Genomic DNA, 19270 nt, shown 5'->3' with positions numbered 1-19270 from the left:
TGGACCCAGTCCAACTAAGGTCCAGAGATGAGTCTCTGTTAAAAGGAACCAAATGAATCTGTGAAGACTTCTAGATTAAAGGTATAGCATGTGTTTGGGCTCCTGTCCGGTCCAACTAGCACAGACCAAAGACCTGGAGAAGACTGAAAGTGCGGTGGACTAGATTAAAGAATTCGCCTGAGACTCGGTTCTGGTCAGGCCTTTGGGTTTTTGGAGGGTAGCGCCTCCATAGTGCTAAAGCTGTGTGTGGAAGTGAAGCTGCTGTATAAAATGTTACCATAAATGAAATGAATGATGGATACAAATACCAAAATAAGAGCTGGGTCATAAGAAATTTTCCTTTAAAACATGTGAAGAAAAGCTGCAGACATACACTGGTGGAGGTTTGAAAGATGTGGTTGTTTACCAGTCAGGGAGGGTCTAATGAAAAGATACATACAGAGTTCCATTATGGGAAATGTAAGATTCAGAGTTTTTGGAGTCAGGATATCTCGCCTCTGTTGCTTCAATTTTGATCATCCTTTTTTTAATCTGTCTCTTGTGAGCCCCCCAACTTTATGGAATTGGAGTACAAACTTGGCTGGAATATCCATTTAAATCACAACCTTAATATTGACCCTTACTAGGTACTAAAAGTCAGGATATATTGGTCTCTGCTGCTTCTTTTTTGAATTTTACCTTTATTAGATTATTAGATAGTGACAGTGTAGTGACAGACCAGAAACATGTGGATAGAGAAAAGGGTATGACATGACAGAGGTCCCTGGCCATGTGGTATATGTCTAACCACTAGCACGCCCCTTCTGCTTTGATTTTTGCAACCTTTCATGAGTTTTTGCTTTATGTATTTTTTTGGTGAAATATAATCTAAAAAGGAAAAATCACTCAGTAACAGAGTACTTTTTCTTAATGAAGCCCCTCCCCCTGTCTGAGGATATTTTCCCAGATCACATCTTTATTAATCAATAAAAGAGGAGGTATGTTGTTTCAGTCACAATATGACCAGGCTGAGCTACTCTGTTTGGATATCTTCGTCTGCAGGATAATGAATTTCAGCTGGAATACCAAAGTCAGTGACACACACGCTCACAGAGCTACTGAGTGATTCTTCGAGCCTTATTTGGGTATATGTATTACTGAAAAAGGCAAACAGTGCAGGCATATGCACCGTTCTAAAGAGCTGAGGAATATTTTACATTTTAACACTGTTTTTCTTTCACAGTTCTGAGAGGATGTTTAATTTCCTTTAAAGCTTTACAGCTCATTAGACACATCTCAGATTTGTGTTTTATTGTGTTTTTATTGTTTTATGTCATATTTACATGTCAACAATGTAGATAAATTTGAAAACTCATCTTTGTTTGTCAGTGGCCTGGGCCTACACGCAAATTTTTAAAAGGGGGGATGGCCCAATGGTAGCAGCACAGCTTTTCTAGCCTTTACAGCACTGGTTTAGCGCTCCACGAGTCCAGTCAGTGAGTGAGGTACACACACAGGGAAAGTAGAGATGAGACGAGTGGGAGAAATAATTTCACATGGCCTGCTCTAAAAAGAGAAAAGTAGATAGCGGAAACAGAGCTTTTAATCAAGAATAGACAGACTCTTACATGTTCAATCTTCCCACAGGCAGTTCAAAACCAGTATGTATCATATGTTCCGAGACCATGGCGATTATTAGAAGTGGCAATGTCAAGTGCCACTACGAGACAAAGCACAGAGCATCTTTTGAGCAGGTTAACAAGGGGGATGGATTTTGGTCATTTTGCTATCAAGGGGGATGGCATCAATTCAATTACATTTTATTTGTATAGCGCCAATTAATTAATTCAGAAGTTATCTTTTTGCACTTTTCCTATAGAGGAGGTCTAGACCGTACTCTTTATAATATTATTTACAGAGACCAAACAATTCCAACCAAGAGCAAGCACTTGGCTACAGTGGCAAGGAAAAACTTCCTTTTAAGAGGCAGAAACCGCAAGCAGAACCAGACTCAGGGTGGGCGGCCATCTGCCCTGCCGTGTTGGGTTGAGAGAGAGAGAGAGAGAGAGAGAGAGAGAGAGAGAGAGAGAGAGAGAGCTTACAGTAGCACAATGCAAATTCCACATATGATTTTAAAATAATAATAATAATGTAATGGTAGTGGTAATATTAATATTAATAAAACAATAATAGTATAACAATGATAGCAATAATAATGATAATAATAGTAATAAGATTAATAATAATCATTGTAGTGTGGTGGTCTTCCCTCAAATCGCCTACTGCTTACACTAAACCCCCGTTTGTTGGTGTGTTTTCTGTAATTTTGTTGTGTTTTATCCAATGTTGTGTTTTGACATACAGTCCATTAGTGTGTGAACACTATGTTTGAGGACCCTTCAAATGTGCAAGCTGCAGTATGTGGGATAAATCATATCGTGCTTTTGTTGAAAAGTAACACGTTATAATTCAGAAGAGGGTCAGACACACCCTGCAAGAAATTCTTGGCAGTTATTTTAACATTCAGAGAGTCCCAGATGGGGACTTATCCAGACATCTAATCACGGGCCTTTGTATTTACAAGTGGTATTAATAAGCAAGTCAATTCAATAAAACTTTAGCAGCAGGCCATCATAGTGGTCCCTGGAGAGTCTCCTGAAGCATGCATTCTACTTATTTTTCTTTTGCAGAGGAAGGGCTCATCTGCAGCTTTTTGACAGAGAGCTTGAGATACTGTAGTAGGAAAGGAGAGTTCAGTGACCTTTCAACTTATTGGGTGCATTGTTTTCTTAAGAATGTGTCATGGCTGAAATCTGATCAAAATGTGAACCAGATGTGGTCTGGATGATCCGATCATATGCTGATTGTTCATTTACACCTGCATTAACAGGTGGAAATGGAGTCTTAATACTGCATTCACGTCATATGTTGAGGGCTAAAGTCCTTTGCCTCATGATGATTAAGTTAATGGTGAGACCGACAACAGTACTGTGTCAAAAAACGCAGGCTCTAGTCTAGTCAAGACTAGTCAAGTTTTGCACTACAGTGTGTTGGTCAATTAAAACTGCACAAGAACACAAACCAGGAAGAATATCTAGTGTGAGTGAGTTGATGACCAGCCCAGGATTTGATTGAGCTTATCTCACAGAGAACAAGACCACAAGACAATGTGACCTTTAAAGAAGACAAACACACACACAGTAAAAAACAGACAGATGCAGACGTACGTTCTGATACTGCTGCACACACACTGACAGCCTGCTAGACGCATCATTGGCAGCTCTGATAATGCAGTGGGGTCATGCTGATATATACAGTATATAGTACTGATATAGTACAGTTTGTGTGTGTGAGTGTCAGACTGGGAATTTCATTTGAATAATCATCACTTTACACAACAACAATGTAGGAGTGATGAGAAACTTCAGGAAATTCATGTCTGTATGTACTGTATTGTGATTTTTACTGAAATTAAATATTATTAATTTTTAATACTTCACTGAACTATCACAAAGTAAAGGAAACATGCAATTGACCCCTTGCTAAGCCCACTGCTCTTAGTTATTGTTGCTAGCATGTCAAGCTTTCCAATCTAGTATGGCATATTGAGTATGCAATAACGGTGGCAGATTTACCATAGACATTTTAAAAATAATTTTTCCCTTGTTTGAGAGAAGTAAACAGGCTTATCATTTTTAGATTTGAAAAAAAAAATGTGTGTGTTGTCTCGGTTAGCATTACAATTGCTACTAGCTGCCGTTTCTACCATGTTTTCTACCACCGCGCATCCTGGATTGTTTGTATACAGGAAACATATCTATATGTATATCTATATATAGTAGGACAGAGCTGCTAACGTTAACCTAAATTCTGATATTTTGGCATCTTGGATCCCACACAGTTGATCTTCCAGTCATGAGCTTCTTCTTCTTTTCCTTTCGGCTGTTCAATTCAGGGGTCACCACAGCGAATCATGTGCCTCCATCTAACCCTGTCCTCTGCATCCTCTTCACTCACACCTATTAACTTCATGTCCTCTCTCACTACATACATAAATCTCCTCTTTGGTCTTCCTCTAAACCTCCTGCCTGGCAGCTCCAACCTCAACATCCTTCTACCAATATATTCACAGTCTCTCCTCTAAACATGTCCAAACCACCTCAATCTGGCCTCTCTGACTTTATCTCCGAAACATTTAACATGAGCTGTCCCTCTGATGTACTCATTCCTGATCCTGTCCATCCTTGTCACTCCCAAAGAGAACCTCAACATCTTAAGCTCTGCTACCTCCAGCTCTGCCTCTTGTCTTTTCTTCAGTGCCACTGTCTCTAAGCTGTACAACATCGCTGGTCTCACCACCGTCTTGAACACCTTTCCTTTCATTCTTCTTTTATCACACAACACACCTGACACTTTTCTCCACCCGTTCCAACCTGCTTGCACTCGCCTCTTCACCTCTTTTCCACAGTCTCCATTGCTCTGAACCGTTGACCCTAAGTACTTAAAGTCCTGCACTTTCTTTACCTCTGCTCCCTGTAACCTCACCGTTCCACCTGGGTCCCTCTCATTGACACACATGTATTCTGTCTTACTGCAGCTAAGCTTCATTCCTCTGTTTTCCAGAGCAGACCTCCATCTCTCTAGATTTTCCTCCACCTGCTCCCTGCTCTCACTACAAATCACAATGTCATCCGCAAACATCATAGTCCATGGAGATTCCTGTCTAACCTCATCTGTCAGCCTGTCCATCACCAGAGCAAACAAGAAGGGGCTCAGAGCCGATCCTTGATGCAGACCCACCTCCACCTTGAACTCCTCTGTCACACCTACAGCACACCTCACCACGGTACAGCTCTCATACATGTTCTGCACCACTCTAACATACTTCTCTGCCACTCCAGACTTCCTCATACAATACCACAGCTCCTCTCTTGGCACCCTGTCATACGCTTTCTCTAAATCTACGAAGACACAATGCAACTCCCTATGACCTTCTCTGTACTTCTCCATCAGCATCCTCAAAGCAAATACTGCATCTGTTGTACTCTTTCTAGGCATGAAACCATATTGCTGCTCACAGATGCTCACCTCTGCCCTTAACCTAGCTTCCACTACTCTTTCCCACAACTTCATTGTATGACTCATCAGCTTTATTCCTCTGTAGTTGCCACAGCTCTGCACATCTCCCTTGATCTTAAAAATTGGCACCAGTACACTTCTCCTCCATTCCTCGGGCATCCTCTCACTCTCCAAGATCTTGTTAAACAAACTAGTCAGAAACTCTACTGCCACCTCTCCTAGACACTTCCATACCTCCACAGGTGTCATCAGGACCAACTGCCTTTCCACTCTTCATCCTCTTCAACGTCCTCCTCACTTCACTCTTGCTAATCTTTGCTACTTCCTGCTCCACACCAGTCACCTTTTCTACTCTTCATTCCCTTTCATTTTCCTCATTCATCAACTCTTCAAAGTACTCCTTCCATCTTCCCATCACACTCCTGGCACCTGTCAATACATTTCCATCCTTATCTTTAATCACCCTAATCTGCTGCCCATCCTTCCCATCTCTATCTCTTTGTCTGGCCAACCTGTACAAATCCACCTCTCCCTCTTTAGTGTCCAACCTAGCATACAAGTCCTCATATGCTCTTTGTTTGGCCTTTGCCACCTCTACCTTCACCTTACACTGCATCTCCCTGTACTCCTGTCTACTCTCTTCAGTCCTCTCAGCGTCCCACTTCTTCTTAGCTTCTAGCTTTCTCTGTATACACTCCTGCACTTCCTCGTTCCACCACCAAGTCTCCTTGTCCACTTTCCTCTTTCCAGATGACACACCGAGTACCCTCCTACCTGTCTCCCTGATCACATGAGCTGAAGTGGTCCAGTCATCTGGGAGCACTTCCTGACCACCCAGAGTCTGTCTCAGCTCCTCCCTGAAAACTACACGACATTCTTCCTTTTTCAACTTCCACCACTTCGTCCTCTGCTCTGCCTTTGTCCTCTTCATCTTCCTCACCACCAGAGTCATTTTACACACTACCATCCTGTGTTGTCTGGCTACACTCTCCCCTACCACTACTTTACAGTCACTGGTCTCTTTCAGATTACAACGTCTACACAAGATGTAGTCCACCTGAGTGCTTCTACCTCCACTCTTATATGTCACCCTATGTTCCTGCCTCTTCTGGAAGAAAGTGTTCACTACAGCCATTTCCATCCTCTTTGCATCATGTCAATCAACTCTCTAGCCTTCCCTGTCATAGTCCCAACATTCAAAGTCCCTACTGTCAGTCCTACATTCTTAGCTTTCCTCTTCTCTCTCTGCCTACAAACACACCTTCCTCCTCTCCTTCTTCGTCTTTGGCCAACAGTAGTCCAATTTCCACCGGTACCCTGTAGGTCAACAGCACCGGTGGCGGTCGTTGTTAACCCGGGTCCCAACCGATCCGATATGGAAGTCATTTTCACGATTCGCATTTTTAATTTGGCATGTGTTTTACGTCGGATGCCCTTCCTGACACAACCCTCTGCATTTATCCAGACTTGGGACTGGCACAAGAAGACACTGACTTGTGCCCCCTTGTGGTTGCATTCCAGTTATGAGCAGGCTTTTTTTTTATGTAACCTGTAAATAAAATGATATACTAACTAATGGCATTGAACAATCACAGCTAGGGGAGTGGTTTAGTGAGAGGCCATTTTAATTAGAAAAGACAGGTCTAGATGCAGTGAAGTCCTACTGTGGAGTCGGAGGCAGGAAGGCCCTCCATAATGCCAGAGCAGCATTACTCATCATTAATAGAGGGCAATAAGAACAACCATAGGTTTCTTTTCAGCACTGTAGCCAGGCTGACAGAGGGTCACAGCTCTACTGAGTCATGTATTCCTATAGCCCTAAGTAGTAACGACTTCATAAGCTTATTTAATGATAAAATTCTTATTATTAGAGACAAAATTCATCTCCTCCTGCCCTCAATCCGATTTATCTTCAAACAAACAAACAAACAGGAACCTTAGAAACAGCTGTAAAACCTGATATATATTTAGACAGATTTTTCTCCCATCGACCTTCACCAACTAATTTCAACAATTTCTTAATCTAAGTCATCAACCTGTCTCTTAGACCCCATCCCAACTAGGCTGCTTAAAGAGGTTTCACCCTTAGTTAGCACTTCTTTACTAAATATGATCAATCTGCCTTTATTAACAGACTACGTACCACAGTCCTTTAAAGTTGCTGTAATTAAACATCTTCTTAAAAAGCCTACTCTTGATTCAGGGGTTTTAGCAACTATAGACCTATATCTAACCTTCCCCTTCTCTCTAAGATCCTTGAGAAAGCAGCCGCCAATCAGTTGTGTGACTTTCTACATAACAATAGTTTATTTGAGAATTTTCAGTCAGGATTTAGAGTGCATCATAGCACAGTGACAGCACTGGTGAAAATTAAATTAAATTTGAATTGCATCAGACAATGGACTTGTCTTGTTAGATCTTAGTGCTGCATTCGACACCATTGACCATTACATCCTATTACTTATCCTATTAGACTGGAACATGGGTTAAAGCCTATTTATTAGATCGATCTCAGTTTGTACATGTTAACGATGAATCCTCCATCCACGACAAAGTTAGTCACGGAGTTCCACAAGGTTTTGTGCTTGGACCAATTCTATTCACCTTATACCACCTATATGCTTACTTTAGGAAATATTATTAGGAAACATTCCATAAAACTGAAGTTATTGTACTTGGCCCCAAACACCTCTGAAACTCATTATCTTACTCATTAAGTTATAGTTACTCTAAATGAAATTGCCCTGACCTCCAGCACCACTGTAAGGAATCAGAATCAGAAATACTTTATTGATCCCCGAGGGGAAACTCTTTTGTTACAGCAGCTCACTATCACATCAGTGCACACAGGAATAGAAGTACTAAGCTAAAAATATAATACACTTTAATACAGGTCAGAAAATATATTAAGTGGGTTTACCGGTTGATGATAATAATATAGAGGTATAAAGTAATAGTGCATGAACTGTGAAGTTAAGTGTAGCTATTAAGATTATAATGAGACGGAGGATACTGCACAATAGTAATAGAGGTATGAATAAATATCAGTATCGATAAATAGAGAATTTTTAACTGAAAAGAGTATATTGCACAGAAGTATTAACACAGAATATTGCACAATTATTGTTAAGTATTGCAGAGACGTAATGATCAATGTCCAGTATAATGACTTAGGGTCATATAGACTAACACTTAGAGGGAGGAGTTAAAGAGTTTGATGGCCACAGGCAGGAATGACTTCCTGTGGCGCTCTGTGGTGCTTTTTGGGGGGGGGTGAGTTTTCCGCTGAAGGTACTCCTCTGTTTGACCAGCATGTCATGGAGTGGGTGGGAGACACTGTCCAAGATGGCATGTAGTTTGGCCAGCATCCTCCTCTCTGAAACCACCGCCAGAGAGTCCAGCTCCACCCCCACAATATCACTGGCCTTACGGATCAGTTTGTTGAGTCTGTTAGCGTCTGCTACCCTCAACCTGCTGCCCCAGCATGCAACAGCATACGGGATAGCACTGGCCACCACAGACTCATAAAACATCTTCAACATTGACCTGCAGATGTTGAAGGACCTCAGCCTCCTCAGAAAATAGAGGCAGCTCTGGCCCTTCCTGTAAAGAGCTTGAGTGTTCTTAGCCCAGTCCAGTTTATTGTCCATGTGTACTCCAAGGTACTTGTAATCCTCTACAATGTCCACACTGACGCCCTGGATGGAAACCAGGGTCACTGGTGCCCAGGCCCTTCGTAGGACTACAACCAGCTCCTTAGACTTTGTCGCATTAAGCTGCAGAAGGTTCTGCTCACACCATGAGACCAATGAGGCGGTTCAGCAGGAAGATGATGGCATCCTCAACTCCCAGCCGGGGCTGGTAGGCAAACTGAAGGGGGTCCAGGAGGGGTCTGACCATGGGCCGCAGCTGTTCCAGCACCAGTCTCTCCAGGGTCTTCATTATGTGGGAGTTCAGTGCCACCGGTCTGTAGTCCTTGGAGCCACTGGGACGTGGTGTCTTCGGCACAAGAACGAGGCAAGATGTCTTCCACAGAACAGGGACCCTTTGAAGACTCAGGCTCAAGTTGAAGACATGTTGAAGGACTCCACATAGCTGAGGGGCACAGACTTTTAGTACCCCGGGGCTAACTCCATCGGGGCCTGCAGCCTTGTTTGAGTGGAGTTTCATCAGCTGTCCTCTCACCTGGTCAGTAGTCAGGCACACAGCAGAGGTTACAGGCAGGGGAGGGTTGGAGTTATTAGTGTTAAGAGAGCCGTTAGCCTGATAGCCAGTTGAGGGGGGAGAAGGACTCCCGGGAAGATGGAGGAGGGGGGAGCAGAGGACTCAGAGGAGTCTGAGGGCCGACAGCAGCTGAGTTAGAGGGGGGATGAGCAGGAGACGGTGTGTCGAATCTGTTAAAGAACAGATTAAGTTTGTTGGCCCTGTCCAAGCTGCCTTCAACTCCTCTGCTGCCAGTTGGTCTGAAGCCAGTGATGCTCTTCATGCCGCTCCAGACCTCTCTCATTTGTTCTGCTGGAGTTTCCACTCCAGCTTCCTCCTGTACTTCTCCTTGGCCTCCCTGATCTTCACCTTCAGGTCAGCCTGGAATGCCCTCACCTCCTCCCTATTACCATCAGTAAAAGCCCTCCTCTTGGCATTCAGGATGTCTTTGATGTCCTTTGTTATTTGGATAACAATGGACCACCTTGTTTGGAAGTTAATGTAGCCAGTGATGCACTCAGTGAGCCCATCAGTGTCCTCTCCATGAGGCTCACAGAGTGCATCCCAATTTGTCACTTCAAAACATTCTTGCAGTGTCTCATAGGCGTCCTCTGACCATCTCCTCACTGTCCTTGTTCCGCTTACCGCTCCTTGTGTGATCCCTGTTGGCCCGAACCATCTGAAAGCCGTCGATGGAAATGTTATGATCCGGGATATCCTGGTGTAGCCATGTCTCTGAGAAGCACATCAAACTACACTCATGGAATGCCGTCTGACTCCGGGCTAACGCCGTTAGCTCGTCCATTTTATTCGCCAGCGATCTCACGTTGCCCATTACGAGAGAAGGCAGACACAGCTTATATCTCTTGTTCTTAAGTCTCTTTTGTCTGTACCCCTCTCTCTGCATCATCGGTGTGTCCTCCTCCAGATCTCAGTGTGGACATCGGTTGTCCTGGGCGCCATGCCGCTCGGCTTCAGCGCGATCTGCAGTGGTGCCCTGACCGAGTAGCAGGAGAAGAAATTCCACGGCGAAAAAAAGTACTAAAACACTTTCTACTCTCATTTTCGTAAAGAGCATAGTTCAAGTTACTCAAGTTTGGAAGAAAAAGGAAAGCTAAAAGTTTGAAAAGACGTAAGTAAGACAACGAGACGGATCTACGGCAACATGCAGCATGCACGTTTGCGCATGCGCGCTAATCTCATCTTTGATCAGGATATGTCCTTTAATTCCCACATGAAACAAACTTTAATGACTGCCTTTTTTCACCTACGCAACATTGCAAAAATCTGCACATCCTGTCTCAAAATGATGCCAAAAAACTGTCAATTTGTTACTTCTACTGCCAAAAAAGTAACTAATCATTTTGGGGTTCAGTGTCTTCCCCATGGACACTTCAACATGTGGACTGGGGGAAGCCAGGATTGAACCACCCACCTTCCAAACGGTGGACGACCCGCTCTACCACTAAGCTGCAGCCTCCCCGGGATTATTGCATGTCCTTATTATCAGACTGCCCGAATAAGTCTCCAGTTAATCCAAAATGCTGCAGCACGTGTACTGACAAGAACTAGGAAAAGAGATCATATTTCTCCAATATTAGCTTCTCTGCACTGGCTGTACTGTAAAATCCAGAACAGAATAAAGAGCTCATAGTACTCTATTACCCCACTTGCACTCCCAGAATTCAGGGTTACTTGTGGTTCCTAGAGTCTCCAAAAGTCAAATGGAAGCCAGAGCCTTCAGTTATCAAGCTCCTCTTCTGTGGAATCAGGTCCCAATTTGGGTTTGGGACCATCTCCACATTTAAGAGCAGGCTTAAGACTTTCCTCTTTGATAAAGCTTATAGTTAGGGCTGGCTCAGGTGAGCCTAACCATCCCTTAGTTATGCTGCACTAGGCCTTGACTGCAGGGAGACTTCCCAGGATACACTGAGCTCCTCTCTCCTCCTCTCCCTCTCCATCTGTACGCATTCTTATCCCATCAATGCATACTAACTCTCTGTCCTGTAGTTTTGTGCTTTCTAGTCTCTCTTCTCTCTCATTCTGTCGCTTTAAGCAGGTATTTCTGCCTCCTGAGGTGTGGAGTCTGGAACTATGATTGCAAGCCACCTGCTGCCTCTATGTTCCCGCTGCTAAAATTATTATTATTAGTGCTATTATAATGATTGTCATCATTATTATTGCTATAATTATTATTACTATTATTTTTTTATTATTATTAATATTATTAAAAGTACCATTCCCATTATTTTAAATGTCTGTGTAATTTGCATTGTACCCCCACCCAGAGCCTTGTTCTGCTCAAGGTTTCTGCCGTTTATAAGGGAGTTTTTTTTTCCTTGCCACTGTTGCCAAGTGCTTGCTCATGGTGGGAATTGTTGGGTCTCTGTAAATAATATTATAAAGAGTATGGTCTAGACATGCTCTATAGGAAAAGTGCAATGAGATACTTTCTGTTATGAATAGGCTCTATATAAATAAAATTAAACTGGATTTAATTGTTTTCTACACAAACTGTTATTTTATTTGAAGAAAAAAACTATGGAGAATGACAGGATGTGAGAAGGCAAACACCCAAGACCTTCTACTTTTCCTTAAAGTGACCCTCTACATAACACACACATGTATACACCACAAGTGTTTCCTACCTACCAGAACAATAGAAACCCCACAGCAAGTGTGAAGTTTCATCACTGTGTTCACTATAGAGATAGGTCCAGGACATGTTTAGCCTAGCTTAGCACAAAGACTGCATGCATCCCAAAACTGAATTTCTTCTGCTGAGCTCTTCCTCACTTGCATAATGTGTTTGGAGGTCAGGACTTGACTGTATAACAAGCTGCTGCCTCAGTATATCAGGAGCTAAATACACGCAAAATCATTGACCTCTGCAGTTCACATTTGCGCTATGCCAATTTCTTAAAAGTAAAGCTGGCCTCAGGTGCTTGTATTTGTGTGTTTGTGTCTATGCAGGTAGAGGAGGGCGGTAAGGCAGTAAGTTTGGAGCAGCCTCTGCTGGTGGGAGATGAGATAATCATCATTAACGACGTGGAGCTGACTGGATACAGACAAGAGGCCATTGCTCTGGTAAAAGGATCGTACAAGACTCTGCAGCTCACCGTCCGCAGGTACAGACACTGTGTGTGTGTGTGACTTCTGCACGGGCCTGAAACTGATTCCCAAACCCAGCATATAAGGGCTTGTATGAGACAAAGCTGAAACCTGAAGCCATATTTTTACTTTATTTAATCCAATGCTGACCATAAACTCACCAGAACCTGAACCCCATAAGGTTGAGGTCAGGTTGCAGAATTCTAGTATGTGTGTGTGTGTGTGTGTGTGAGAGAGAGAGAGAGAGAGAGAGAGAGAGAGAGAGAGAGAGAGAGGTTGACAGGGAAATCTATCTGGTTGATGGTGGGATTTGTTGGGTCTCTGTAAATAATATTTTAAAGAGTACGGTCTAGACCTGCTCTATAGGAAAAGTGCAATGAGATAACTTCTGTTATGAATTGGCACTATATAAAAATTGAGAACAAAGAGAAAACACAGATTGAAAAATATTTACAATTTTTGGATTTTAGTAAATTAATACTTTAGAAGAGACTAATGATGACTCACACATACACACACAAGACTTTCCACAGTGCGGGGAAAATACACAGTTGGGCTGGAACGAACAATATTTTCACGGTTAATCAATAATCAATAAGTCTATAAAATCTCAGAAACAATGACAAATGCCCATGTTCCCAGAACCCAATGTTTTGTCCTACAATGTTTTATGTAGTCTTACTTACAGTTGAATTTTATATCAGTAAATTATATTTTTACTCTTTAACTCACTCAAATTAATATCAAACTAATAATAACTACTAATCATTTATTTTTGTCAATCAATTAGAAACACTATAATATTAGAGTCACTATTTTTGTAAGGCTTCAAGCAGGTTTATGCTAATTTTGAATTAGGACTATATTAAAATAGGTTTTCTGGTTTCCATTGTTTTCAAATAGAGTTTTTTATGATCTTTGCACAAAGACTCCTACCTCCCCATCTTGCTTCCTCGCATACCTTCCAGTTAGCCAGTGTAATCTGTAACTGGTCAGGATTCTCCTGTACATCCTGGTTCATAGTACAAATCAGAGCTGGTTGTCTTGAATAAACACACACGCACAGGCAGACAAACACTGTTTTTTACCTGTTGTCTGTCATCATTCATTACTATTGTTACAGTTACTCAATTCACCTTTTTCATTCTTTATGTTGGTTTTTCCAGTCTTTGTAGGTTTCAGTTAGTCTTCAGGTTTCTCCCAAGGTTAAGAGATAGAGACCTTATGTTACAGCAGTTATTGACACATTAAAGTGAGGTATCTGAAGAATTATAGTGCTGACAGTCTTATCCGTAGTTTATCTAAAGTAGATTGGTCTATGGTATTGAAATGTAGGGAGGTGGATAAAGCATGGCAATATTTTAAAACATTGTTTTTATAGGTGGTTGACAAGCTTGCCCCAGAGAAGCTGGTCAGATTTAAGATTAGAACTGAACCATGAACAATGACATTTTCAAGGCAATCAAGGCAAGAAATAATCTTTTTTTTTAGAATACAGTAAAACTAGGGAAGAACATTTTTTCTCATTTTTTCTCAGAGTATAAGCAACTCAGAAATAAAAATAAGCCTTTGGACTTTATAGTGTTTTTATCCTTTTGATGATTTGTGTGGGGCCACTTTTATATTAAAGATCAATAAAGAAGTTCAATCAATCAAGTTCATTACCTCAACTGCACTTGCGAAACTGTAGGGCTACTTCACATGCAGAAAGTACAATAGCTGAGGTACAGTGCCATATGTACTCCAACTATTTCAATTAAAATTCCACAACATTGTTTTTTCAATAGTGAGCTAACAGTAACCAACTGACTAATTTTAGCTAGGAAATGTTAGCTAACAAACATAACCTGTGTCGAAATCACTCCCTATTCAGTGTGTACATATATCTACTATATATGCGACAAAAATTACTCAGTGGAGAAGTAGTGTCCATGGCATGAATACTACTTTCTGCTAACAATCCCACAATGCAATGCACCCCATTTAATGGATGCAAAAATTACTGTTGAACAACTCTACAGTTGTCAGGGATGATGCAAAATGATGATGATTAGTATTAGTAGTATTAGTAGTATTCACAACTCTGATGTTAGACACACTACTGCTAGCTTCTCTTTGCCAGTTTAGATATAATTCTGGATCAGTGATGAAATGATGAGTTTCCAGACAGAAATGGACAGAACCATGTCTGTTTAGTTTTGTGGAGAGGAACACATTCGATGTTTAGAAACACAATTATTTGTTTAAGAGTGAGTGGAAGAGTGGGAGACCTCCAATATGGCTGCCAGAGGGTGAGTTATGTCATGTAGCATCTCTTTCAGTATTCACATTGATGTCTTGCCAGGTAAAAAGCCACGTATGTATTTGGGTTTGGGGTGTGACTGCTAGTAAGGCTGCTGTTGCTACTGCAGCTTTTATTTACTGGAAGACGCCTGAAAGGCATGATACAATACAGGACTTTAGACTTTAGACACACAAACACACACACACACACACTGTAGCACAGGTATAGAGGCACACATGGCATTATGGGAAAGCGTGAGTATTTTTCCTCCAGACGAGCATAGAGCAGTGGTTTGTGTTTTGGTCTGATCGGCCTCCTGCAGGAATCTGATGGGGAACTGCGAGAAGTTGACTGCTTTCAGGTTTGTTTTAATGAAAGTAGATATACAGTATATTCTGTCGAATTCTGGTATGCTAATAAGTAGGCAGACTAGGAGGTTTGATGTGCAGTGAACTGTGCAGCAGGTTAAACTCTGTAGTTGCATACCTGGGCTGCATTCACATTTGAACTATAGTGTCCTGCTAGTGGACTCATTTTCCCATGAGCACTGGCAGCCAGGAAAGGCAAAGGACTGTCCAAAGCTCTAGATGCTGTTCTTCTTTCTGCTGATTTCTTGAAAACAAAGCCTGTGTATTGTACCTTGTTTTCACTTCTGTCTAATTCTTAAAAGTCCAGTGTGTAACATTTAGGAGGAGTTATTGGAAGAAATGGAATAGAATATTTATAAGTAGCACATAACATAAGCTCTGTGATTGGATGTTTTTTACTGAAATATGGAAAGGAGTCGTAATTGACTTCTCTCCTTCAGTTTCCAAAGGCTTGTTGCTTTGACTAGTTATCAAAGAACCAGACATTTTTTGACACAGTTGTTTGTTTTTTGTACTGATGATTCAACTGGAAGAATTGCATGTCCAACCAAGCCTTGAAGTACTTTTTACTCATCTGTGATGAGTGGGTCTCCTCCTTATGAGCCAAATTTTCTCTGTCTCACTCTTCTCTTTCATCACTTCCTCCTCACACTCCATCAGATATCCTAATTCAGCTGCAAAGTAACACCCTCTCAGGGACAATAAAGATTTATTGAATTGAACTGATTATTATTGCCGCACAATAAGACCAAAAGACTGTGTGTGTGAGAGTACTCTCTTGAGCAGATGTAAGTATGTGTGTGACTTTGATGAGTGTTTGAATGTACTGTGTGTGTTAGACAGATTTTCTGAGGCAGGTGTTTGCTGGTTTTATAGTTGGTTATGTTTGTGTGTATGTTTGCATGTCTTCCATCCTCTGTGTTGGTTAGACAAAAGGTGTCTGTGATGTTGACACCAAACACACCTGTCAGACAGTAGGTCAGGTCCGTTAAGTCACACCTGTGTGCAAGATTTAAGCTTGAATCCAAACCGCACTGAACTCACCAAATCGCTATCAAGAATCAATACCAAGTAAGAGACTTGTGTCTGGGCAGAGATATATTTTATAGCTGTGTATTATTTCATCTAAGCTTCATTGTTGTGAATTGTGCTTTGCATTATTGTGGAAAGTAACGGACGGTCGTGTCTTGATTCTGCTGTGTGTTTTCATGCTTAGCACGTTTCATTTTTGTGTCGGTACCACGCCGTTGGACCGTTATCTGTGTTAGTTTTAGCCAGTGTGGAAGCTAATAAGTGTGCTTTATCAAACCAAAGCCCAGTAACACAATTGTTGAATGTAAGTTCGCTGCCGGGTTCCTGCATGATAAAGGGACAGCTATAGTGTCTTACCATGGCATTTGAGATCTCTTATACCTTACTCTGTGTTCTTTTCTTTTTCTCTCTTTACTAACCCACACACATTTACATGTACATACAGTATACACACCTACACACACATCTCAAACAATCCAGATAGCGTGGTAGCATAACTAGCTATGCTTCACGCTATCTTAAGGACAAATAGAGCGTCCTCTATTTTGGCTCTCCCCCTTTGAGTAGCGTGGGCCTACCTGCCATTTTGGATCTGTGCGTGACGACCACCCACGTGGTCATGTCCGCCATCTTCCTCGCTCCGCCCCTCTCTCTTGTCACACACGCACGCACACTTTAAATGCTTTCTGATTGTTGTATGTTTATTGCTTTTAGAGTAGATGATAGTTGTTTGTTGGCTGAAGATTATTAATCAGTGCTAAAGTTAAATAAATTCTCTTGTACTTTTAAAGAGCAGTTGCCTGTGGTTATTTTGTGTATGTGTTGCAATAACAGCTGGTTGTGCTCGGATTCACCCTGCACTGTCTACCATTATGAATGTAAGATAGTACTCTAAATATCAGCATTTCTAAGTGGACAGCAATCTTTGAGACTGTTTGGTTCCTGATCCCAGGGTGGTGATATTTTGCTAATAACCAAACCTGTTCCAATACCTGAATCCCAACACTATATCACGATAAATATTGTGATATAAAATTACACATGTCACGATTTCATTTTATTTTCATTTTATTGTTATTGTTGTTGTCTGATCATCTGACTGACCTGTGTCTTGACCCGTCAGACTTCTTTTTAGTGATGTCATTGTGTTCCCATATCTCAGCATTTGGCTTGATACAGTTTACCAAGTATGCTGTTATTACTGACAGAAATGATGGCCAAAACCACAAAAACAAGACCCAAGTTGTAATAATACGGAATTATCCTTAAAAAAGGTGCAATGTGTAAGAATATTAGTTTAAAACATTCCACAAAACATTCAAAAGTTAACTAAAATTATCAACAGAAATAACACTTTTGTTGTTATGTCAAAGATGTCTATGTATTGTGTTGGAGAGATATCTACTGAAGTTAGCATGCTAACCAGCTAGCCCCGGCCTGTCCTGTCTCGTAATAACACTTTGTACCTCAAGAGGCGATAGTCCAATAGTACTGACCAGAGCCGCTGTATATCACCTTGGTACTGTACTCCCTGTCTTCAAACTGGCCTCCGTCGGTCTTGGAGGCTGGTTTTGATCCCGGTCCAGCCATGTTCACTGGGATTAGTGGTTAGAGGATATCAGGAGAGGATGTAGCATTAGACTGACACGCTCCCTTCTCACCTGTAAGCAAAGAACATCACACCAAACTCCATTCACAAATCTCTGACTTTAAAGTTCCCTTGTTTCTCAGCACACATTCTTCTGTCCTATTCAGAACCGCTGTAAATAACCTCAGTACTGTATTCCCTGTCGTCAATCTGGCCTCCATTGGTCTCTGAAGCTGTGTTCAGTCCCGGGCCAGCCATGTTCACTGGGAGGCTGCTGAATCCGGTTCTATTGCCCGCTCACTGGCATTCCCCGCTGGGTCCCCCTTGCCCTGGGCCGGAAAACCTCCTCCTACTGGTGGGCCAAAACTCCTGTGCTAGAGGTGTTTACACCACCAACATTCCCCTGGTGCTCCGAGCTCCCAGTCCGAGCAGAGTCAGCTAATAGGACCACTACTAGCTGCATGGCTAACTGAGCTAACTAGCTAACGGCAGCTGCAGTTAGCAGCAGTTTGCAGTTACTCTGGTGATATGCTGCCCCCTATTTGTTTGGAGTATGAATTCGACAGGTGGCCTAAATTAATTAAATGCACAATGCAAATTCCACCTAGAATTTTAAAATAATAATAATGTCATGGTAATATTAATAAGTAATAATAATAGGAATGATAGTGATAGGAATAATAATGATAATAATAGTAATAAGACTAATAATAACAATTGTAGTAGCAGTTGTTGAGCAGGAACATGGGGGCAGCAGGTGGGCCACAATCACAGATCCAGACTCTGCAGCTCCCATTCCACTTTTGGAGACTCTAGGAACCACAGGTAACCCTGCATTCTGAGAGCGCAGTGTTCTAATGGAGTAATAAGGTATTATAAACTCTTTTGTCTGAGTTTAACATCAGAAAGTTGCAGGTCATCCAGGTCTTTATGTCCTTAAGGCATGCTTGAAGTTTAGTTAACTGGTTAGTTTCATCTGCCTTTATCGATAGATATAATTGGGACATGAAACATGAAAGTTTATGGAGTGTTTCCTAATAATATTGCCTAACGGAAGCATATATAAGGTGAATAGAATCGGTCCAAGCACAGAACCTTGTGGAACTCCATGACTAACTTTGGCATGTACGGAAGACTCACCGTTGACATGTACAAAGTGAGATTAATCTGATAGATAGGATTTAAACCAGCTTAGTGCGGCTCCTTTAATGCCAATTACATGTTCCAGTCTCTGTAATAGGATGTGATGGTCAATGGTGTCGAACGCAGCACTAAGATTTAACAAGACAAGTACAGAGACAAGTCCATTGTCTGATGCAATTCCTAGTTGGAATGGGGTCTAAGAGACAGGTTGATGGCTTAGATGAATTAATGGTTGAAGTCAGCTGAAGAAGATCCACAGGAGCAAAGCAGCCAAAACGCACATCAGGCTCTACAGCTGTTTCCAAGGTTCCTGTGTTTGAAGACAAGTCGGCACCAGTTGAAGGCAGGACTTGATGAATTTTTTCTCTAATAGTTAAAATTTTATCATTAAAGACGCTCATGAAGTCGTTACTACTGAAGGCTATAGGAATACATGGCTCAACAGAGCTGTGATTCTCTGTCAGCCTGGTACAGTGACGAAAA

The 19270-nt window shown here is 41.8% G+C and overlaps 1 protein-coding gene across 6 annotated transcripts in view; it reads left to right on the top strand.

The window, feature by feature from the left end:
• shroom3 (shroom family member 3) overlaps nucleotides 1-19270 on the top strand; it is a 115271-nt gene that overhangs the window by 7012 nt on the left and 88989 nt on the right. For 5 of the 6 annotated variants that reach the window (XM_044173329.1, XM_044173327.1, XM_044173326.1 and 2 more), the window contains exon 2: nucleotides 12235-12389. In XM_044173329.1, the coding sequence (XP_044029264.1) occupies nucleotides 12235-12389 (155 nt within the window). Of the gene's footprint in view, nucleotides 1-12234; nucleotides 12390-14218; nucleotides 15018-19270 lie in introns of those variants that run through there. The other variant, XM_044173330.1, reaches the window with a different exon arrangement.

Source organism: Siniperca chuatsi, linkage group LG18 (genome assembly GCF_020085105.1).
Source record: "Siniperca chuatsi isolate FFG_IHB_CAS linkage group LG18, ASM2008510v1, whole genome shotgun sequence".
NCBI classification, from domain to species: domain Eukaryota; kingdom Metazoa; phylum Chordata; class Actinopteri; order Centrarchiformes; family Sinipercidae; genus Siniperca; species Siniperca chuatsi.
The sequence above is the reverse complement of the archived record's forward strand: the minus strand, read 5'-3'. Positions and strand labels throughout refer to the sequence as shown.